At 37.2% G+C, this 24,420-nt stretch overlaps 1 protein-coding gene across 4 annotated transcripts in view; it reads right to left on the minus strand.

The window, feature by feature from the left end:
- The window catches only part of LOC113106469 (protein MRVI1-like), a 52,764-nt gene that overhangs the window by 25,119 nt on the left and 3,225 nt on the right, over positions 1-24,420 (minus strand). The window contains exons 1-5 of one of the 4 annotated variants that reach the window (XM_026268412.1): positions 22,743-22,847; positions 18,907-19,012; positions 18,326-18,449; positions 15,570-16,047; positions 3,785-3,994 (exon numbers count right to left, since the gene is read on the minus strand). In XM_026268412.1, coding sequence (XP_026124197.1) covers positions 3,785-3,856 — 72 coding nt within the window. In that variant the 5' untranslated portion in view covers positions 3,857-3,994; positions 15,570-16,047; positions 18,326-18,449; positions 18,907-19,012; positions 22,743-22,847. Of the gene's footprint in view, positions 1-3,784; positions 3,995-11,915; positions 12,184-13,841; positions 13,935-15,569; positions 16,048-18,325; positions 18,450-18,906; positions 19,013-22,742; positions 22,848-24,420 lie in introns of those variants that run through there. The other 3 variants (XM_026268413.1, XM_026268415.1, XM_026268414.1) reach the window with 3 other exon arrangements.

Raw genomic sequence — 24,420 nt, forward strand, 5'->3', positions numbered from 1 at the left:
CAGGGAGCGCAAGTTCATTCACTAGTTTAGCGACGTGCTTCTGTGGAGGGAAAAGCGCGCTTTGCGCGGGTGCAAAATAGGAATGACACATGTATCGGTGTACAAAGTCAATTGCGCTGGGTGCAAGATAGGGCCCATGGACTTTCAAGTCTATGTTCAAAAATGTGAGTGACAGTTAAGAGGTTAAACATCTATTTAATTTTATGCAGTAATAAATGTAATCACTGCAGAAGGTTTTGCCATGAACTCAACTGACTCAAGTTAATATTTCAAATACTATTAAGTAATTGCACAAAAATAACAAAACTAACATAACTAATAATAAACATCACAAATATCCGTTTATATTATATTATAAATTCCGTGACATTCCGCATTAAACTGAAGTCAAATGAATTAAAATTAAGCCAGTGTAATGCAAATATATTTGAAAGGTCTGGTTAAGGATATCGTCACATTCTCGCGAGAGCAGTCGGATGTCGTCACACCCCATTACTTACTGTAAATGCATATTTTGACCAGAGAATAAGACTAATTAAGAGTAAGATGTGATGATTTTTCAACCACAGCATTCAGTCCTGAGGCAGTGTGGGAAATTTCCCAACTGTACTGTGCAGCAAGTCCACTTTTTTAGTCCCTGCACAAACAATTTCACACACACCAACTCAAAACCCTTAGTTTTATCCCAAGGGAAAAACAACATGTTGCGATAACATCCCCTTTACAAGAGGAAGCTAAATATTAGTCTTTGCAATAGTCCAATTACACTGTTGTTTTTCTTTTTTCCCTTATTGCGTAATTCTGTAAATATTTATTTATTTATTTTTTAAGCTTTATTTATGAGTTTTAGGACAATATTACAAATAAGAAAACAAAAAAGACAAGACAAACTTGATAGAACAGAACAACAAAAACCACAATTAAATAAACAAGTAATCAAAAGTGAATCAATTGAAATGCACAATCTGTATGATACTATAAAATTAAATGTGCATGAGATGCTGGGGTAAATTTACAGCAATTAAAAGCAGGATCAACAGTATATGCTGAAAGTGCTTGAAGAGTGTAAGCTTTGTCCAGTGTACCCTCCGTACAATTTTGCACTGCAGAAGTCCATAGTCCTGCACAGACTGAAGATGTATGTATTCTGTTTAGGACTGATTCCCAGTCTTCATCCAAAATAACCATTTCTAAATCGTCTTCCCACCTAACTTTTATTTGTGAAAGGGATGTATAGACTAGGGTCAACATTTTTACAGTACAGAGTTGATATACTGGCCTTCCATCTTAAAGGATTCTCCAGTAAATTATCAAATGGAAAACAGGGAGATAATTGGGAAAAATAAATATTCTTGGAGTATTAAACTGCTAACACATCTGCTGAAACGAGCAGAAAGACCCCTAATAGTACAAGTCATTAATTCCCCTTATGCCATCAACATGCCAAGATGTAAAAGACTTATCAGTTATTGAGGGGTTAAAGACATGATTACAATAAACAGGGGATTTAAGGGACGTAGTTTGCCAGCCAAAATGAAGATTTTAAGCATAGATCATACAAGTAGGTTTTTAGTGAATTGTCATAGGAAAAGGAAAGGGGAGCATAACTAAAGCTGCTAGTGAAGAAGGCAAGCATGAGGCAGACTCCATTGCTACCCATGAAAGGGCTTCTTCTCCAGGATCTTCGTAGAGCCAGTGCAGTATCGGGAGAATTTTTGAAGTCCAATAATAATAACATTGAAAATTAGTCAAAAACATTCCGCCCAGTGGCTTAGGACTTTATTTAGTAGAAGACCTTCACTCATTCTAGCAGGTTTGCCATTCAATATAAATGAGGTGAGAGCACCATCCAGCCTCACAAAATGAGTTGGGAATAAACACTGGGATAAACTGGAACAGATAGTTAAACTTAGGCAGCACATTCTTTTTGACAGAATTTATCCGATCTGCGACTGATAAAGCAAGTGTGGCCCAGTGCGTTAAGTCTTGTTCAACTCGCTCCAATAAACGGGTGAAGTTTTTAGTAAAATGTTTAGAAAAAGTATACCGAGGTATGTAAATGATTGGGAAACCTTAAATGGGAGAGAAGAGAAAGGGAACTCTCAGGCAGCATTGATGATGGGAAACATTTCACTTTTCTGTAAATTTGTACATATCAAACATTTTGAGGACATGAGGAAAGGATTCAGATGGGTCGGAAATATATAAGAGCAAGTCGTCTGCATACAGAGACTTTATGCTCTCGTCTTCTTTTATTCATACCAGTTAATTTTGAGGTTCATTCTCGGAGAGCAAAAAAAAACCTAAAACATTCAAATAGCATCGGGAAGTGATCTTTGACAGAGATTTACAACATGCCACATACCATCAAGTGCTGTCATACTTTTATACAGAAGAACTATCCCGCCGTGCTAAAGTTCTTGAGTTTAGTACTTCAGTACAAAGTGGAAACTTTATTTGCTTGGCCTTTATTCTGGGATTAGATTACTGAAGTGCAATATGATTTTTAAGAGTGGTCTTATCTGAATCCCAACCTTTATGAGTCACAGCATGAGTGGATTGCACTCACTCAAGAATAACATAATGGCTGTAATGAAACAACAACCCTTGACAGGCTTTGATGTTGAAATGATCTGTGATCTCCAAAAGAAAAACAGAACAGTAAATCCTGAAGCTTGTCGTCAGTGAAGCAATAGCTCTTCTCACTCACAGGCCATGATAGAAAGACATTCGTCAAGAGCCTAATATACTTCAAGCGAAATTGAAGAACAAACTGGTGTGATGCCATTTCAAACAAATAAAATCATGCCAAACTACCATTGGTCCATGGCAACTACATAACAGTTAGGTGTGCTACTGGCTCCGCCTTCTTTACACACAAAGTGCAGAGCTGCTTTACACTATCAATTGTAAGTAAACTGAAAATGACACTGGCTTTGTTTTTTCATGCTGAATAAGTGTAATACCATTTAATAATACTTTAAAGCAATCTATAGTATAAAATGCAATAAATAAAAGTTAACATGACTTGACTGAATTGCACAGCAGCTGCAAACATATCCAATGTTCAAATGCTTTCTTAACTACTGTTTTCGCATTTTTGTAATGTGTTCATTTTGTTATTGAAAGGACAGTGTGCAGAACATATTTACATAGTCATCTACATTTCGCTTCCAGCAAATATACACAAAGTGTATATTGCTGCTTGTGTATTTCAAACTTCTTTTTACTCTTCTACCATTAAGCAAAGAACTTTTTTTTTTTCACTGTGTAACGTGACATTATTAAACTAGTAGGATTGCAAATATCCATTCTGTGGCATTAGGGTACTGATAATATCTGAATCTTGATTAGAGAGTGGAATGTTGTCTGTCAGGAAAAGATTACATGCGCTTTTCTTCCTCCTCAGATGAACATCTTTATAGGGATCATGTGTCAGATGCAATGTGGTTAGGGCACATGTTTGCACTGCTAGTTACACAACACTAAATGTAGTCAATCTGTGTTTGATTAGCCAGATCTGGTCAGTTATATATCAACCACTGGTGGGACTGTTAGACAGACTAGTTATAGAGGTCATCAAATGGGTGACAAGTCTGAATATTAGGCAGAACCAGTATCCAGAACCGGCTCTCTTGTGCTTGCAAAAAAATTGCAAGTCCACTGCCATAGAAAGCAATGTAGAACACGGAGAAGGAAAGAGAGGAATGGATACACAAATATTTAGATTTGGACCGACAGCGTGCATGTAGCCCGATGTGATGTGAAAGATAGTTCGACTTACTGTGGAGGGTGTGCTGGATGTACTGTTGAGCTCCTCTGGGGAATCTTCCTCTTCCTCAGGAAGGGCGGACATGGCGGGGATGAGCGGGGGCCGAGAGCGTGTGTGAGGGAAGATAAAAGGAGCGACAGACTCTGTCACAAAACTATGAGTTCGCTTTAGTGAAGTCTGCTCACCCTGTGAGCGTGTGAACTGACATACAGCAGAGGAGTCCTGTACAGACAACACACACACACACACACACACACACACACACACACACACACACACACACACACACACACAAACACACACACACGCGTATGAGGAAACAAGCTTATACAGTGGCAGAACAGTACAGTCTTCACTTGTGCCATAATACACTGAAGGTAATGTCATTGTACTGTAAAATTACCATAATCTTAATTGTTACTGAGCTCCTAATGAATGCAATGAGAATAATGAAAGACTGAATAAAAGGGTGACCCTTCTGATAGTGAGTGATTCAGCAATTTTTTAATGGAAAGTAAAAAAAAATTCATGGAAAGAAACCCATTCCTGCTGATTTTTTCTATGTGATAATTGAAAAAAAAATAAAAATAAATTAAGTGTCCAACTCAAGTTGGTGTGTTTAAATTGTATTATACAAATTTTAGCATTTTGCTATCACTTTTCTCACTAGTGCAGTTGTTCTCAAACAGAGGGGCTGAAAAACTTCCAAGTAGGTCTCTGAATCGGTTCAATAATAATAAAAAAAAAAAAGGTAATTTTATCGTTCCATTTAATATTTGAAATTTGCTGTTAACCCAATCAGGAATTCAAATAGAATGGCCTATGCAAATGTGAAACTGATGCATCCAGCCAGTAAATTCATCATAGGCAAGTCACAATAGCCCCTTCAACACTGCCATTCCGGCAAATACAGGGGTAAAGTGTTCCTGCATTTGTTCCCTGGTCACTAGATTTTGCACTTTCACACTGCCAGTGATGACCCGGTATATGTGCGTGCTTTCACACACAACCCTTAAAGATCCCGTAACGACACGTGACATCAGGGCGTGACGTGTAATGTATGAGTCGACAACGCTAGGCACGTTATACTTTCACTGAAGCAAGCAAACGATCTCGGCGTCAGCGCGGAAAGTGAGGAACTAACTGATCTCTGCTTCATTACAGTTTGCACATATGTTTTTTTCGCGAACGTTGATCTTCCTTCAAAACAGCCGGTAAAAGAGTCGCGCGATAACACGAGTCATCACTTCGACACGGAATTAGATCTGGCTTTTGTTCACACAGCGCTCGTCCCGGGTCGAACCCCGCAATGTTACTAGGTCCCCGACCCGGGTTCAATTCGGTAATCAATCCCGGGACGTAGTTGCTTTCACACAGAAGGCGACCCGGCAATGTTTCCCGGAAATATTGCGGGTCCGACGTGCAGTGTGAAAGGGGCTATTGGCAGTTTATCAGAGGATAGCATAAGATGAATTCAACAGATCACACACACACCTGCACTGCTTCACCTTAAATAAATTTGTTTTTGGATTGATATTTTTATAGCCTGAATGCATAGCCTTTAGAGGATTTGTTGTGGAGAGAAGAAAACTATTAACTGTACATCATAGATAGCTTGTGTGTGTGTGTGTGTAAACAACAGAATACCTTTTTAAATATCTTAAAAAGTACTTTTTTTTTTTCGTTTTCAAGCCATGCTTCCAAGAAGTTCTCATGATGACTTAAATCGTATAAAATATAACAAAACAAGCATTTTTAAATAAGTCCAAACTAAATAAAATCAAGATACTTATTTTAATTTACCCACTTAACAACGGTTTTGTTTTCTCTAAAGAACTAGGATTCCCACTGTCTAGAAATCCTGGATATAGGAGGTTGGCCAATTTTAAGTGTTTTCAAGACCTGGAAATGTCATGTCAAATTATAAAATCTTCATAGGGAAATGATAATGATAACAAACCTTTAAGACACACCTGTTGCGAGTTTCCAGTTTGTTCGATGACTTATATTTTTGTTGAAGCCTTCTCTTTGAATTACTTCAACTAATTTATTTTTAACATTGGAATCACATTTACAAATTACCTTTTAATCATTCAGCAGATGCTTTTATCCAAAGCAACTAACAAATGGAGGACAACAGAAGCAGCAAATAATATATATAAGAATGGAGGAATATGAACCTCTTAACCACAGTGTGACATTTGCTTGGCAAAATATATGCACGTTTCCTCCCACTGGCATTTGTCTTATCACAAAACCCCATCTCTCGTTCCTGCCTCTCAGAGAGGTTGAAGAGGAAATGTTTCCCTACAGCAAAATAACAGTTACTGATGGCATCACATATACAGAAATACCGCTACAGTGATGGGCACTGCCAACAAAAACAACATCTGAAAGTATCATCATCAGAAAAAAATCCCTTATTTGCAGAATAAATATGAGACCAACCATCAACAGCCAATGAGAGTTGAGTATTTGCCTATTTATATTTCCTCTAACAGCTTATCTCTATCTATCATAAACAAAGGTCTAAAAATATGCACGAGTCATTAATGCAGCAAATCATAATGGGGCTGTTTCACTTGTGTAAAACCATTTGTCTGTTGAGTTGTGGTATAAACATGGCTTGGTCTCAAGATACAGATTGAGAAAAAAGGAGAATCCTTCATTCTCCCAAAAGGAATGCATTTCAATTTCCATTGAATCTCATCTGAATGCTAGCTACAAAGGCTATCTTTGGCTTCCTGTAATCCCAAACAAAATATGGTACAAAACTCACCCCCACAATGCCAGGGTGTTACTACATGGGTACATAGTTGTTGTGTGGTTGATAATTAGTTCTGGGTGGTTGGTAGGGTATTCAGTCAAAAGATCCTACCCTCAAGTCCCAAGTGGACAGGTTTCCTCTAAAGCTGTGAATTTTATTTATGTGAACCATTGAAATTTTACAAAGCTATTTGCAGATAAAATTGCCTTCCTATTCAATGGGTTCAAGAGAACAGAACCGAAGGAGGATAATTTTTGTATAGTAAAAGATTCAATTATTCAATATAATGAACTGCTTTTATGATTTTGCTGCAACTTGGGAGGTCACACACAAAACGTTATCATGAACCTTGAGCTTGCAAGCAATTAGCAACAGTACCGTATGTTTGGGATACTATGCAAAGATTTTGGTCAAATTATATTATCTTCTCTCAGGGGTGTCTAATCCTAGTCATGGAAGGCCACGGACCTGCAGTTAAGCTCCAACCAGGGTTAGAAATTACCTGGTGGTTTGTAGTAAAAATGCTACCATAATAAAAAAACAAGTTCCCAACAAATTCGTGTTAAAGCGAAATTTTGGGCAAAAGAGGGGCAAAAAATGTGTGAAAGCAATTTAAACAATTAAAGCAACTAAAAAGAAATGTGAAAATAAAAGCCTCTTCAAGAATATACATTTGATTCACTCACACTTATAGAGGTGCAACCTAAAGTCTCACATCCAAAGAGATATTCTTTATCAAAGTTAAGATTGCCACGCCCCCCTAAAATGGCTCATTCAAACATGACCCACGTGTCGACGTCACTATGTGGAAATATTTGTGTAATGCCGCCCAAATGTTCATGCATTCGTTTATTATTTATCACATCATTTATTTTGAAAGATGAAGCTTGTGATTATGCAAAGAGGTGTTACATTTCTGACGAGTGCTACGGTGTTCGGCCAATCACAATTCACTGGGTCAGTTGGCCAATCATAGCAGACTGTGCTTGTCAGAAGGAGGGATTTACAATAATGTACAGTATTTGAAAAATAATGTGTTGTTGAACATTAAAGCATGTCAACATATTCTGTTACACCAAATAATGATATTTAAATAAGCATCATATGACCCCTTTAACAATAAGACAGAATAGTATACGCACTATATCAGATTTTGATCGGTCTCATCTGACCGATTCCCGATCTGACAGAAAAAGGCAGTATCGGAGCTGATACAGAGTATAAGATCGATGCCTCCCTACTCGCACTGCATCAGAATCATTTTTACGCATTTTTTTTTTTTTTATAGAATTAAACATTATGACCAATCAATCATGTTTTTGCTGAGCTTAGGAATCCAATGGCCAATCAGAGAGGCTTAGATTATTCAATGCTGAAAACTCTAGAGTTGTTGTTGAGTGAGCGCGCTCACTAATTGAATTGTTGCACTAGTGAATTCCCTCATAATAAAAAACAGTGCAAAAACAATGCAACAAATTAATTGGCACTGATAGTTGATGGCTGGTACTATTGGTTATCGGCAAAAATCTATGCCGATAGTTGCATCTGTTGCTGGAGTGGCTGAGATGGGTCCACTGTCATTAGACAGTACAAGAGCAGTATATAGAGGCAGAGATCACTGACAGCACATGCTATTGGTTTAGACACTTGGCACTGGGTGCTGGACAGAGCGAGACTTTTCAGATGCAGATTTAAAACATGGACAATAAAACTGTGTACACAGTATACTGTAGTGAATGTTTTCATATCATTAATAAGTGATTAATTGACTAGATGCTGCATTAGTGAACAAAGGACAGCAATATGTTTGCTATCAAGGCTAAGAGGACGCCCACATTAGCAGCACCTCAAGCAGTTAAAACAATGTGACCAAAACACGCTACCATATCATGTTATGATATATTTGCATTCGTTTATATCTAGCTGGTCACATTAATGCAACGGTTAGCCAGCAAAGTTCCTTATTTAAAGCTAATGACGTGAAAAGCAAACTGATATGATCATTGAGCTGACAGAAAAATGCTGCCCTTTTGCACGGTGTAACTAAAGTATTTTGATTAGTCATCAATTGTTAAACTGCAAGAGTATACATTAAAAGTCCATATAATTTCAATACTGTGGCCTTTCTGTACATATTTAAAGATGGCCATATTTAGCATAAGAGTCAATCTGTAACATTAACTAAGATTGATAAAAGCAGAAGTAGAGTTTGTGAATTTCAACATTTACCAATATATTTTCACATTTTGAAGTTACATTTGTTAATATTAATAAAATATGATCTAAATTTAATGATCAATACATAATTAATATTAATATTCATTTACAACGTATGGTTCAGTAATTTTTTTAAGTAGTAGAGCACTATTTTAGTTTAGTATCCATTTGAAAAACTATCGGATGATTCATTGTATTGGCCAGTGTTGTCCAACCTAGCTATCAGTAAAATCCACTATCAGTTGACCTCTAATTACAATATTAAGCAAAATAATTGGCAAAAACGATTTCGGTCATAATATTGCAGCCATATTAGCTCCTGTTTTTAAATGTCTAATTTAGATACAATTTTAAACACTCAAATGTCATGGCAACATTTTATAATATTTTTAATGGTTGGTAAATTAAAGTATTTGACTTCAAAAAGCCAACACAGATACAAGTATTAATTCTAGGGGAAAGATTTGACCTTAAATGGAAAAGTTCATTTTGGACCCTGGCTCCAACCACATTAAATTCCCCAGAACCAAAGTAATCATGGTTTTCAGGATTACTAGTATCTTCCAGGGACCAGTTAGAGCTAAACTCTGTAGGACATTAGCCCTCTAGGACCAGGACTAGACACCCTACATCTCTAACAAATGATTCAGTCACATGACGTTTTCATGGATTTATTTTCCTGTAAATGTGATTCCACAGTAGTTTATGCACATCTTGCCTCATAATAAATAAAAATTCTATGCACATTGTTTTTATGCACATTTTGGACATTTTATTCATCTTGGTTAGGATGCTTTGATTTTCAGTTTTTTTCCCACATTCCCTTAGAGTACCTCACTTCAACCAGGTGCACATTTTGAGGCTCATTTTAATGCTCAAAAGTAATAGTAAAATGGAGTTTGCCAAAACAAGCATCATTAAATGTTTAAAATGGCATCAATGGAAGCACAAGCCAGTTTGAGATGTTATTCTTGCTCCTACCTCAGGGCTGTCTAATCCTGGTCCTGAAGGGCCAACATCCTGCAGAATTTAGTTTCAACCCACCCTAATACACCTGCTTGGAAGTTTTTATTCATCCTGAGGACTTTGGCTGGTTCAGCTACGCCTAAATGGGCTGCTAATGGCTATCAAACATGGCCATGAAGTACCCCCAGCACTGCCCATTTTACAGGTGCTGGTCATATAATTATAATATTATCAAAAAGTTTATTTCACCAATTTCATTCAAAAAGTGAAACTTGTATATTATTTTCATTCATTACACACAGACTGATATATTTCAAATATTTGTTTCTTTTAAATTTTGATGATTATAACTAGAGATCGACCGATATGGGTTTTTCTATAGACGATACTGATGCCGATGTTTAGAGGTTAGGGTCAGCCGATGGCCGATATGTGCTGCCGATTTTTAGGGACGATATCTTGAAGTTCTCCCCTACATTTGCATGCTAAAATATCGCACTGATGCACAACATTTCTAAACTTATCATCATTTATTGAGCACTGACTTGAACCATCTCTTGAATCTTAATTTTGTGCACTGCATGGTATTAAAATAAAAAAATATCCAAAGTTAACCAAACAAATTAATAAACTGACCATGTATTAAATTATATATGTCAATCATTTACATAAAAGTTTTAGAGCATTTATCAAGTAAAATTTTTCAAGTTTGTTGGAACATAAATGTAAACACAAACATACATTTAAATAAATACTATTTTAGAAATAAAATCTATTATACTGAAAAAAAAAATGGAAAAAAATAAATATATAAAAAAATAAATAATTGTAGTGCTGCAAACACACTAGCAACCAGCAACATTTGTGTGGTGTAAATGACACAGAACATCTAAAGTGCATTCTAATTTCAAAATTACATCGCAGTCTGTTCGTTATTAAAATAAAGTACCAAACATATAAAAGGTTACACTGGTCAGTTTAAATAGACCGTAGAGTATACCGGTCCACTCTGCTGTTATGCCAAGGACGTTTTTGCTCATGTGAAGAGGATGATATTTTCCGTCTAGTTTACATTAAAAAAAAAATAAAAAATATATATTATAGTTTAACATTCAGATACATTGCAAATGTGGAAACATTTGGATATGTGCAGAACGAGACCTGAGCAAAAACTCCAAATACATCTAGTCAAACTCGCGCTCGCTCGTCCTCGTCGGATCGTTTTTCGGATCAGCAAAAAAAAAAAAAAGGAAAAAAAAAAGGCCAAGACTAATAAACATACGTTTTGTCTTTTTTTCATTAACATTAAATTATTAAATTAAAATATATGAAATATACTTAAAGTGCACATGGCATATCTTCTTTTTAACATAATAGCCGGACTTCTCATCTCCCAGTCTGCAGTGATGAAGTGAGCTCTCCGTTCCCCTGGACGTCCACCCGTATGTCGTGAGCGCAACAGAGGATGCTCGGGATAGTTCATCCACAACTTTTTTTCTTCTCCTGTTCACAAAGGTCTGGTACAATCTTTTCAATCTAATCTCTTTCTTTCATCATTATATCTGACAGGGAAGCCAAAATGCGCGGGGGTTCAAGCTCCTCTGTTCTTCCGCTCGCCATGACAACTGAGTGTGGACTGATCATGCGCAACTTTTTTTTTTTTTTTCAAAAATCAATCCGCGGGTCACGTTTGTGCCGAACCGAAGATATTGATCTGAACGGATCACGGATCAGTGATGATCCATTGCACAACTACTAGTGTTATTTGAAAACATTGCAGTTATGTTTTAAAATACAACAACGGGCACCACGAAACCATTTAAAGAGACTCATTCAGCGGTCTCCTCGACGAGAAACAGTCAACAAAGATAAATGATCTCCAACGTATGGCGCGCTCTCTTAATTTTAGCAAACGATCATAATCACATCTATTCATTTTACAGTCCTGCTACTAGCATTTTATTCAGACTAAAACCCCTTTAATTTGGATATGAGAGCTTTTTTTCCCAAGTGGCTTTTGCACATAATAATAATACCGCTGCAGACGCATTTTGCAGCATTAATTGATCGTTAATTTAAACGACGATCGATCATGGAAACTATCGAATATTGGCATCCCTAAATACAAATGAGTTGGATGGAAAACTGGTTATTGTCTGGATCAAACCATGCTTCTGAACAAATGTTATTCACCGTTCTAGGCAGCTCCAGGACGGCTGTCTCTCCGAGCGCGCTGCTGTCTGTGAGCGGGACGGAGTAACGTCATGCTGCAGTGTTTGTAAGAGCTGACAACTTCTCCACCCCATTTACAGAGTGTAATTCTCTGACTACCTTTATCTCCCAGGGCAGTTGTTGAATCTTCAAAAAGTTTTGTCTTGGGGTGCTTCACATGCAGTGGCAGCAGCAGCACTTTCCACCGCGCCAATAACACGGGGCTGCCCGCCGACGTGCCTGACTTTAAATCGGCGCTACAAAACATGGATATGGCCGATGCCGATATATTAAAAAATTACAAATATCAGCCGAGCGATATATCGGCCGAGCGATATATCGGTCGACCTCTAATTAAGTCCTGCTGGAAAATGAAATCTGCATCTCCATAAAGTTGGTCAGCAGCAGGAAGCATGAAGTGCTCTAAAACTTCCTGGTATACGGCTGCATTGACCTTAGACCTTAGAAAACACAGTGGACTAACACCAGCAGATGACATGGCACCCCAAACCATCACTGACTGTGGAAACTTTACACTGGACCTCAAGCAACGTGGATTGTGTGCCTCTCTTCTCTTCCTCCAGACTCTGGGACCCTGATTTCCAAAGGAAATGCAAAATGTACTTTTATCAGAGAACATAACTTGAGACCACTCAGCAGCAGTCCAGTCCTTATTGAAGCGAGGCGCTTCTGACGCTGTCTGTCGTTCAAGAGTGGCTTGACAAGGAATGCGACAGCTTAAACCCATGTCTCGCATACGTCTGTGTGTAGTGGTTCTTGAAGCACTGACTCCAGCTGCAGTCCACTCTTTGTGAATCTCCCCCACATTTCTGAATGGCTTTTGTTTCGCAATACTCTCCAGGGTGTGGTTATCCCTATTGCTTGTACACTTTTTCTTCCCTTCGCCTCTCTATTAATGTGCTTTCACACAGAGCTCTGTAAACAGCCAGCCTCTTCTGCAATTACCTTCTGTGTCTTGCCCTCCTTCTGCAAGGTGTCAATGATAGACTTTTGGACAACTGTCAAGTGAGTAGTCTTCCCCATGATTGTGTAGCCTGCAGAACTAGACTGAGAGACCATTTAAAGGACTTTGCAGGTGTTTTGAGTTAATTAGCTTATTTGGGATTTTCCTTAGCTGTCAGTTATAATCATCGAAATCAAAAGAAATAAATATTTGAAATATATCAGTCTGTGTGTAATGAATTGATATAATTTACAAGTTTCACTTTTTGAATGGAATTAGTGGAATAAATCAACTTTTTGATGAAATTCTAATTATATGACCAGCACCTATGTCTCCCCATTTCTGACACACCCACTTCAGGTCTTGCAGTCTCCACTAATGAGCTGATGAGTTGAATCAGGTGGGATAGATGGGCGAGACATATAAATTGTGCAGGGCTGGGGTTACTCCAGGACAGGTTTGAGAACCACTGCTTTATAGGATTGAAAGACTAGCCGAATCACCGAGTTGCTCCCACAATGTAACAAGATTTCTTCTCATCTGTAATAGGTTCGTACATACTACACAACACAAATGAGGTACACACACTACAAAACATTCCATATCTTCTAGCATGGACAATCAACTGGCCCTTCAATTAGCCTGTGCAGTTATTTTATCCTAAAGAAAGAAGAAACCACAACAAAAGTGAAGTAGTAAGACAACAAGAAATGTCAGTCCCACAGAAAGAGTTGGAGATAATTAAACAGTACAATGAAACATCCAAAAAAAAAAAAAAAAAATCCAGCCAAAAATCCTGTAGTGTGAGCTTGCCATAAACTCTGCAGGAAGGTGGCCCTGCAAAAACAGAACGGCATACCCCATCCTAGATGATCCAAAAATACTCAACAACCCTCCCTCAATTGCTGTTATATTAGAAACAAAACGCTGGGAAGGATGCATACCTTAAATGGGAAAAAACATGCTCATGTCCAGGTTAAAAAGAAGAACAGAGTATTGCAGAGTTATTTGTAAAGGTAGCTCTCCATAGTGGATTGCACATTCACAAATAAGCAACAGCTGACAAGCTTAACTCAAGTCATCACATTAATTAGTAGGAGTTAACTATCCAAAGATAATAATCAACCAATCAGTGCAGAAACACACATGAAACCGCCATCATAGAAAATCTTTAAAGCCCCATCCTCACAGTGACACATTAAGCTGTATACACATACATTTTGGTATATTTTTATAAATCCTTTGGTAAACCGTATAGCCATTTCGTCCAGACAGATCTGGCATTTAATAATATTTTTTGAAACCGGGTCCCAGAGTGGATAAATGTGAAAATGCAAGACCTGAAGTGCATTTTTGTGTGGACAGCGGATCCGTATATTTTTGAACCGACGATGTCATCAGCCTAAGTCTCACCCCTTGTCAAACAGCGCTGTCACATAACAGCAACAAAAAACATGAACAAACTCTGAACGATTGTCTTAATACCTAACATTAACACAGATTCATAAATGTATTGTTCCATGTTCGTTTTATATATCGCACGTAAGCTTTATGTGCATAGTACAAGTCTTCTCCATTTTTATTGCATCTCTGTGGCATAATTATAGTGCCAAATGCTGGTCTGGCATGTATACTACATAGTTTTCTGTCAGTTTTGTGGTTTCATGTGGACGCTGATATTTCTTGAGATGAGGCAGAAAAAGAAAATCGGATAGGGATTGGAAAATGGCTTCGTGTGGACATAGCCTGAGAGAAAAAAAAAATACTCATTCATAGCTTTTGGAAACCGACATTTCGAATAAAAAATCCAAAAAGCTTCAAGCTTCTTTCTTATGCAATCAATGTTACCACCTGCTTAATCTGTTCAATTCCGAGAAAAAAGAAAGATGACACTTTTTGGTAACATTCACAAAAATGTTGTGCATCAGAACTCTTTAGATCCTTTCTATTTATTGCACTTCTATGTTCTGTAATCCTTTCCTTTAATGAACGGGATGTTTCACAATCATACATTTTATTGCATGGACATTTAATTATACAAATCACATCATTTTTCTCACATGTTAAGAAACTCTTAATAAAAATGTGACTTTTCTTATCAGGATGATTAAAATACTTTTACAAGTTTTTGTAAATTCACAATGAACACAATTGGCACATTTAGAATTGCCTAATGAAACCTAACCTGTAAGGGCATTTTGTGAACGCGAATGTGTGGTGGTTTCATGTGGGTTTGTGCAGTGTATGTTTTCTGATGTGAACCCGCTCTGATTGGGTGATAATTATCTCTGGATAGTTCAATCCTATTAATTAGTGTGATGCCTTGAGTTAAGCTTGTCAGCTGTTGCTAATTTGTGAATGTGCAATCCAATATAGAGATGTTACTTTTAAATGTTTGTGTAAGATGTGGGTTTAATATCCTGTGGAAGGTGTTTAGGTTGAAATGTGTCATTATGTTAAAATAATTAAAATCTTATCGCAGGGGGAAATAAAATTCCAAAAATAAAGGGCAATTGATTCCAGAGGTGTACAGAGAATTAAATGAAGGAATACTCAGTAAACAATGTGTTTTTACCAATAAATACATCAAAGGTGCATGGCTCATTGTGGACAGTGAATCGTACCAAATTAAATTTGGTTGAACAAACTGTTTGATCATGGATGTAACTCACCCCTGGAATGTCAGTTAGATCTTCACCTTGGACACTCGGATTCTTTGATGCTTCTGAGTCACTTGTTTTGGGTTCCTCTTGAGTCTCACTGTTTCCTGTCCTTGCTTGACTCTGTCCAGTTCTCTGAGATTCCTCTTGACTCCTCCCAGTGCAATCTGAATCCTCTCTTGCCTCTTGACAACTCCCAGTATCCTCTACTTGGGTCTCCCCTGATGAATTGAATCCTTGATTATCCCAGACGTCTGCTGACTTGGAAGGCTGTCCTTGGTTCAGAAGTTTTAAGGCCTCTGTCCTGCTGCTATGTTCTGATTTGTGGCACTTCCCAGAACTCTCTGCTTGTCCTCTGCTGTTTTGTAGCTCAGTTTCTGCACATCCAGCCTCTACTATATTTAGACTCCTGCACGTTTCCTCGTTTACATCTAAGGTTTTTGTAATAGCCTCTGAGAGGAAGATGTCACTGCTTACTGGCCGGTCTAACCTAAAGGAAAACAAAGATCAAAACAACTTACTTTCCATAACCTATGCACAATCTAGAACAATGTAGCATACCACTATACTGCTTATTAATACAATACAACCCGGTTTTTACATTTTATGAAAGAAAATGTGAGTGGTGTTTGTCCATGCCAAACTTGGCACAATGGAACCAGGCTCAGTGACTTCCACAGTACTTTTTCCATACTCTGGAGGTCAATGGGGATCAGGAGCTGTTTGGTAACCAACATTCTTGTGTGAATGTGCATGCATGACAGGATGGTGCCCGGGTGATCACTTGAATTTTTTCCAGATAATTAAATAACGGAAAACTGGGGGAACATCATATACAATAAAAGAAAGAAACTCATGCAAGTTTGAAACAACTTGAGGGAGGAGTATCCCTTTAACTAGAATCCTTTTAATTAGATGCATGATACGATATCTGGATGGTAGTAAGTGGTCAATAGGGTGTTGGAGTTTTAGGGTCTGAAAATGTGTATTGAGGTGTTCCAGTGGTTTTTTGTTAGTTTTAAAAGTATCTTATTACGTTTTTTTTTTTTACTTCTCAGATTTATGTAGTTAGAACTGGTTGAGCTGCACTAGAGAAGACAAAGAAGAGCTGCTGTACTAGTGTGTTGTTGTCATGTGAAGAGATGCTTTTCCAATGGTCGCTGTGATTTCGCCAAGTTAGACATGTTCCTGGATGAACTTCTTTTGTACAACAACACAGACCTAACACTATCCCTACCCCTAAACCTAACCCTACCTATAATTTATCCCAAAACTCAGAGGGAAATGATAGCTGATTAACAAGGGTGCAGAAGCACCTAACCCTTGTTGCATGTCTAAAACATTTCCTGTAAATATATCCCTTAATTTTGTTGGTTGGTTGGGATGTTGATCTAGGATCAACAATGATGTTGATTCAGGATCATGTTTTGCTAACCCTAACCTAACCCGACCCTTACCCTTTTTCATACATACAGTAATGGTAGTTACTTTTAAATGGCGTATAACATTGTATCTAAAATGTATAAGAAAATCACACACACACACTCTGAAACGACCAGTAAAATCTGTGTTTGCAAAAGTTCTGCATGATCTTCTTGTTCATAAACATTCTCAGGGTCTGAATCGGCTTTGAACTAGTACACCCTCAGAAATTAAAGTACAATGTGGTATTGGTACCGAAAAATTACATATTAGTGCCTAAACTGTACATATTAGTGCTTAAATGGTACATATTAGTACCTTTTGAAGAGGTACCAGCACTGTGACGGTTATTGTACCATTTTTTTATGAGACTGATTTGGCAAAATTTACAACATTGTTAATTTTTTTCAGGTAAGCAGATGAAACCAGTTACGGTAAGGGGGGTATCACCAATTACAACATACTGGGCCAGCTAACCAATCAGAGCCCATTCTGTATCGATGAAACATAAACTAAACAGGTTGTTTGAGACAGACTGGGAAGAGAGATGCCGCAATAATCTAAAATGTTTTCAGAACAAGCATGAAAATATTTTCTAGTATACCCCAAAAAACATTTCAAGACCCAACACTGGGTAGTTTCTTAGGGTGCTTTCACACCTGGCTCGATCGCCTGAACGAGGTGGTCTCAAAAACAAACTCTAGAGTGGTTTGGATGTAGTGTGAAAGCAATCAGATCTACCGGACGAGGCTATATCACATTGTATGATGGGTAATTATTTAAGTTCAATGAAATGCATTAGATTTGTTGTTTTGCTAATACCTCAAAATTAACCTGTGGATGTCTGTGGGTGAGCACGCCTTCGCCATTCAAAATCAAAGCACACCTTTTTCATTTCATAATAGCGTTTTATTGCTCTTTTTCATAGTAGGTGAATATTAAAAAGGTTTTTGAGATGAACCTGGACTACTGCTCCAAATTATCAATTAATTTAACTACAGCTAAAAATTATAAACAAAGCAATCGATCTACAGGTGTAAAGCACCCTAAGTAGTTCCAAGTATATCCAAGTTAAAAAGGCTAAGTCCAGGTCTATATGATATTTTGGTCCCTAGATATTTAGTGTAGCCACACAAAATACATTTTAAGAAGAATGTCCTTCGCTAAAAGGGTTTACACGTATCAGTTGCGAGTCAAAGTAATTTACTGGGGACACGGTGGGTGACAGTGTAAACTCTGGTGTTCCTGCATAGTCTCACCTCACGCTGGATCATCTTTTTGTGAGGATTTTACATAAACACACACAAGTCTTGTCCTGTAAGAAGTGAAGGAATGTAAACACTGACCCAGCTACATTCTCTTGTCTGTTGTGTGGCGTGGGCTCCTCAAAAGCTGACGGTCCCGGCAAAGAGCTCTCACTACAGAGTAAAGCAGGACTCTGTAGGGTAAGCACTCCCACAGATGGAAGACCTGAAATAAAGTTGACAATGAGATCCCTTGTTTGTCCTATAGAGCAAAGACATTAAATTGAGACCAAGTGGAATCTTGTCTTCTGTGAAAAAGACATGTCGACTCCAGAATTTACAAGAGATCTCTACTTCGTCTCAAACTGTGGTCAAATTTGTAAAGTTGTTCAATATGAACTCAAACTCTTCCAAGACCAAACAGCTCTATACTCATACTGTATGCAAACAATAGTCTTTTATTTTTATAAAATTTTGTGAGCCGTCCAAAAATTCAGAAGTCTACATTCCCTTTACGAAAATGAATCATGATTTTACTACAAATAAAATCAAAAACCATGGTACCCACAAATAAAAAAAATTTGAGTCCACAACACAGCTATAATGACAAGGCAAAGTTGATTATTTGAAACATAACTGAGAAAACCTGAGCTAAGAAAAGAGCAATATTTTTGTAATATTACCTGTAGACAATGGCTCGTAGCAAACCCTGACAGAACGTCTCAGCCAAAGCTCAGATGGTGAACCAGGATCCTGATCTAGAAGGGTTGCATTTGTGTTTTTGCTGACCTTTAAGACAATACACAACATACTCATTTTCATTGATGACTCTTGCCAGATGAATCTTTCCTCTGTTCTATTGTGTGCTGTGTATGTTATCTTATCAGAAAAGACCATTCAAAATATAGCTGACATTTAAAAGTGATATCCAAATGATTTCCCTAACACTTTGAATAAATTAAGAGAGTGTAGTGCTGAGCGGAAGAGATAATGGTTTTGAAGGCACAATATCAGCTCAATCTCTTCCACCTTCAACACAGGACGTGTGAAGTCTCAGAGCCCTGCAATGATTGATATTGGCTTGATTTTGAAGGGAGTGTATGAATCATGTTTTGTGATGTGCTTTTGACACAGCTTTCAACATTTGACGCATCTTTTCCCATCTTCCTATTGGTACAGTAGGAAAAACGAAATCCCAAAGGATTTCTTTGACTGTTATTTTCAAAATAGCAACGCGATTGGTTATTTGTTAAATTCCTGTTTTTCAGAAATTTCTCCTGAGAAAGATACCCTAGTAATCTTGTGTCTCCTGGAGTGTTTCAACAGACTTTAATAATGTTTAAAACATGATTAGATGTGTCAATATATCAGAGTCTGCAATAAAAGTCTTTCATTATGATTTCAATATTAATTGAAACATTTCCCATCAGTTCTCTAGCATTATTCAATCTGTGCAATTCACATTCATGTTATAGCTCTATATCCTTACTGTAAACAATGGTTTCATTCGTCTATTTTTATATTCCTTAAAGGGATAGTTCACCTAAAAATGAAAATGTTGTTATCGTTAACTCACCCTCATGTTGTTCCAAACTTGTATGAGTTTCTTTATGTTGAACATGAAAGAAGATATTTTATAAAATGCTGGTAATCAAACAGTTAAAGGACCCTATTGACTTTCATAATATTTCTTTCCCAACTATGGAAGTCAATGGGGACCAAAAACTCTTGGAATTTCTAAATATCTTCTTTTGTGTTTCAAAATAAGAAGGAAACTTATACAGGTTTGGAATGACATGAGGGTGAGTAAATGTAAATGTAACGCTTAAAGTTTGTGAAACATTTGAGACAAAGTTGATATTAGCCTCCTGCTATAGAAAAGCAAACTCTGAGCAGTAAAAATTTGCTTCTCGCTCCTGACATTTCGCCAATAATTACTATTCAATCTTCACTAAATTTGACCAATGGTATACTGTATATTGTGAGATCCATAAGTTATCTGTTTCTTCATTCAGATGTGAAATAAATAATTGTGGATTTAGCGATTGTTAAATAATTGTAAATAATTGTAAATATCTCTTAGTGATGACGACTATGGCAACAACTGTTTTTATGATGCAATACATGAAAAATATATTTTCAGTTAATTTTGTTATTAAACTTTACCTTAAAATAAGTTTCTGGACTATCAGATGTTATTCAAGATCAAATCATGGGTACATATGAAGAAGCAGAAACAAATATAAGAAATAGTTTAGCTTGCTATCGCAGCTATTTTTACTGTTCGAAATTGTAGGTCAGTATATAAAAAAATCAATTAATGTTTATTCAGCAAGAATTCATTATATTTATCAAAACTGACAAGAAAAACTTGTACATTGCTTTAAAAAAAATCAACTGAATGCCTTTCTTTTAAACTTTCATCAAAAAATGTATAACGGTTTTCACAAAACAACAACAACAACAGAAAACTGGAATAATAGCTGCTGAAAATTCAGATTTGCCAGGAATAAATCATATTTTATAATCTATTAAACCTCTTTTAATAATATCACAATGACTAAGACTAAGTGCATGATAAATATTAAAAACTACGCATTTGATATACTATATGCATATAAGGGTAAGTAGATGATAGGGCATCTGAATGATTTCAGACAGCAGGAGTCCTGCAGCACGTTCCCCTGCAGAGAATGACACTCAGATGAATATTGCAGTGTAATCCAATCACTCTGATTATTTCCTGCTGGCTATGAGTCTATGTTTGGGAGCTTTCTATCTCTCTATGACTTGTCTCTCTCTGTGGTCAATCTGGGCTCTATTCTCATTGACTGACTCTATTTTTACTTGGCCTTTGACTGTCACCACTGAGAGGAGTTCAAGTTTTATAAATTTGAGGAGGATGAAGGTCATCTTGATGTCAAGTCCCTCCGGGTCCCTGATGACCTCAGCGTTACCTCGTGGCAAAAGCTCTGACGTGGCTGCATGAGAAAGTGCATGTCCTGCCCCCCTCCCTTCACTTGTTATGTAACACAGATATAGTGAGCCAGATTTGATGAAATTTCGGTTGTGTGAAAAAGGAGGTGTTATACAGTCACAGTAAAAAAACAGCAGGAAATGGAGAAATGTTTGAGAAACTGGCGATTCAGGTGAGCATCACGAAAAACCTGCCATGATAAACCGGGGAAACTAGTTTTTCTCATCCTTTTCAGTGCATGAAAGAAATGCAGGATCTCAACTTTACAACATATTTGAAAAATAAAATGTTTCACATGAGGTGCAAAAGTATTAGACCACTAGTGTAAATTGAAAATTTCATGCCACAATCAAAGTGACCAAAATGATCAAGGTTATCGATATAATGGTATCTTTATTTCAATTCTCACCATTAACAAACAATTAACAATGATTTTGTCTCAATAAACTTGGTAAGGTAGTTGCTATGTTTGGTATTAGGTAGAATAAGGGATAATGTCACGCAAAATATGTGCTTTATAAGCACAAATAAACAGCCAATATGTTAATAATAGACACGCTAAAAAGAATTGGTCCCTATACTAAAGTGTTACAATAATATTCATGGTATTGTTAAAATGTGCTGGTACACAAACTGAAATCATTGTGATATTTAAAAACAACAATAATTAGCTGAACTATGCACTTCTTGTTCTGCATTACCATTAAAAGTAATATAATCTATGCCGGATGGATTTTAATTGAACAATAAAAAAGTTGTGATGTTATCTTCTAAAATGTTCAAACAAAGTTTTGACAAAAAGATTTAGAAAAAGAAGGCATTTTGGATTTTTTCTTGTTTCAATTATTCATTATTCAGAATTGAATTATAAGCACATAAATTTGAGTGAAAAGTTGAATGGAAAAAATCTCTATTTTTTGACCATCTCACACTAAAGAAAATGTTATGTGTGATATAATTTAAATTCCATAATATTTTTTACTAAATGCACTGGGTTGTGTCAACAAAACTAAATTTAGATCAGGATAGATTAGGTATAAATAACTTTCAATTTCAAGTTACTTTTTATTAGAAGGATGCAATCTGACAATAGATGCCAAGTTCATAAAACCTGATGATGATTTGATTTGAGCATCATCCAAAGAGCACCTTGAGCTTCATTGGAAACAACAACATCTGACTGTCTGTCACGTGATCAGTGTCACAATTATGCTTATTTGATTAGAGAGCTATAAATAGAGCCGGAACTTCAACTTTATATCCAGGTTTAAATGAGATGATGATTGAATCCCAGATTTGACATGTTGTCTCATACTTTCAAACGCCACTGTATACATGTAACCTGCGCTGCTACTAAGCAGACTGTGTGTAACATGCAGTTTTGTACATAAGGAAAGTTTAAGGCCATTAAAACAATATCCCACCTCCCAGGAAACAATGCGGTGTACTTAACTCTATTTCTTTCTTGAAGTATCCACCGCAAGCTCTTGTCTCAAGAGGCATAAATCAATCCATGCAAAGAAAAACTTGCTAAAACTCTACCTGATTGGCCAACAGGGATGAAAGATGCTCTCTCAACAGCTCACTATTTCCTTCAAAGCTCTCTTTGTATTTGTGCTGTTGATATTTTTCCTCAAAGCTCCACAATCTTCAGCGTCCTCTCTCTTTTCCTCTCCCTGACTTTTTTCCCTGCACTAGCCTCCCTGTGACTCCTGGGAGCTTTGACCATTTAAGGAGAAGCCTTCTCGTGCTTCTCCGAACTGCTATTGCCGCGCGTGTGCGTGTGTGTGTGTGTGTGTGTGTTTGGTTTCTGCATGATGCTCCAATGAGCTGCAGCTGAAGTATGACTCTGTCCCCCACAGCCTTTATGTTTTGGACCTCTGCCTCTTCCTGATTTAGATTTAGTTACTAAAATTTTATGGATGAGTGGTAAAGTTGTTTCTCCTCTGCATCCTGTTAATGACAGAAATTGACTTTCTTTCCCCTTTAAATATCACTAATAAACATGCACACGCTAGTTAATAAGAAGCATCTGAACTACAGCAAAAACAAGCCACTAAAGAGGAAGCAATGAAGAGGGTTTTTTTAATGTCCGAATATGCAAATACTGACATGATGTCTTCTTTAAAACAGCTGCTATGCTCAGTGCATTAAAGGTACAGTTTACCTAAAAATTTAATTTTCTCACACTCAGGCCTTCATCGTGCTTCTTCATCCATGTTGTCCTCTCACATCAAAATACCAACATATTTCTTCAGGACTATTCTTTATAATTTACTGTGCATATTTCTCTTCTGATTTAGACAAGGTGACTTTTTTGACTGGACAAAGCAATATTATGGATTATGTATTTGTGTTTTATTAAAGCATTTGTGTAATGAGATAGAACAACTCAACAAGCGGAACGATATGAGGGCCCTTTTCCAAAAAGTGAGAGTACTTAAGACAGGAGTCGCTTTAAAAAGAGCATAGCAACATCATTCGAAGCAAGAACAGAGAACTTTTGACTACTGAGAGAGAGTGTGCGATGCGCTGGACCGAGTACTCCAGCGAACTGTACAACTACAACATAAACGTTAATGTGGACACGCTTAATAACCTGTGGCCAAATTAACATCAAGAGGTGCTTCTGAGCATCTTGGAAAGCGGAGTCAGAGCTGCAATCAAGAAATTGAAAAGCAGGAAAGCGCCTGGTATCGACGAACTTGAAAGTAATCTTATTAGGATTGGCGGAAATGTGTCAGTGAAAGCCATGCACAAGATATGTAGCAGAATATGGATGACTGGTCAGTTTCCAGCGCTATGGACCAAGTCATTGATAGTCACGTTGCCAAAGAAAGGAGACACCACCAAGTGTCTACCGAGAACTACCGAACAATAAACCTCATTTGCCACAATAGCAAGATCATTCTTGAAATCATACGGAGTCGAATGAAGAACACAATCGAGATACAGATGGCTGAAGAACAAGCAGGCTTTCGAGCCGGGCGAGGAACTATCGAGCAAATCTTTGCCATACGACTTCTTGCAGAGAAACATCTCGCACTGCAAGACAAGGAGTTGTATCTGGTGTTCATCGATTTCAAGAAAGCGTTTGATCGAGTCTGGCATGAGGACCTATGGCGAATTGTACATCATTACGGCGTTCATCCAGAGCTAGTCAAGCTAATTAAGAACCTGTACGCTGAGACTACAAGTGAGGTACGAATCGGCTCAACTG

This window comes from Carassius auratus, chromosome 7, assembly GCF_003368295.1.
Source record: "Carassius auratus strain Wakin chromosome 7, ASM336829v1, whole genome shotgun sequence".
Lineage (NCBI taxonomy): Eukaryota > Metazoa > Chordata > Actinopteri > Cypriniformes > Cyprinidae > Carassius > Carassius auratus.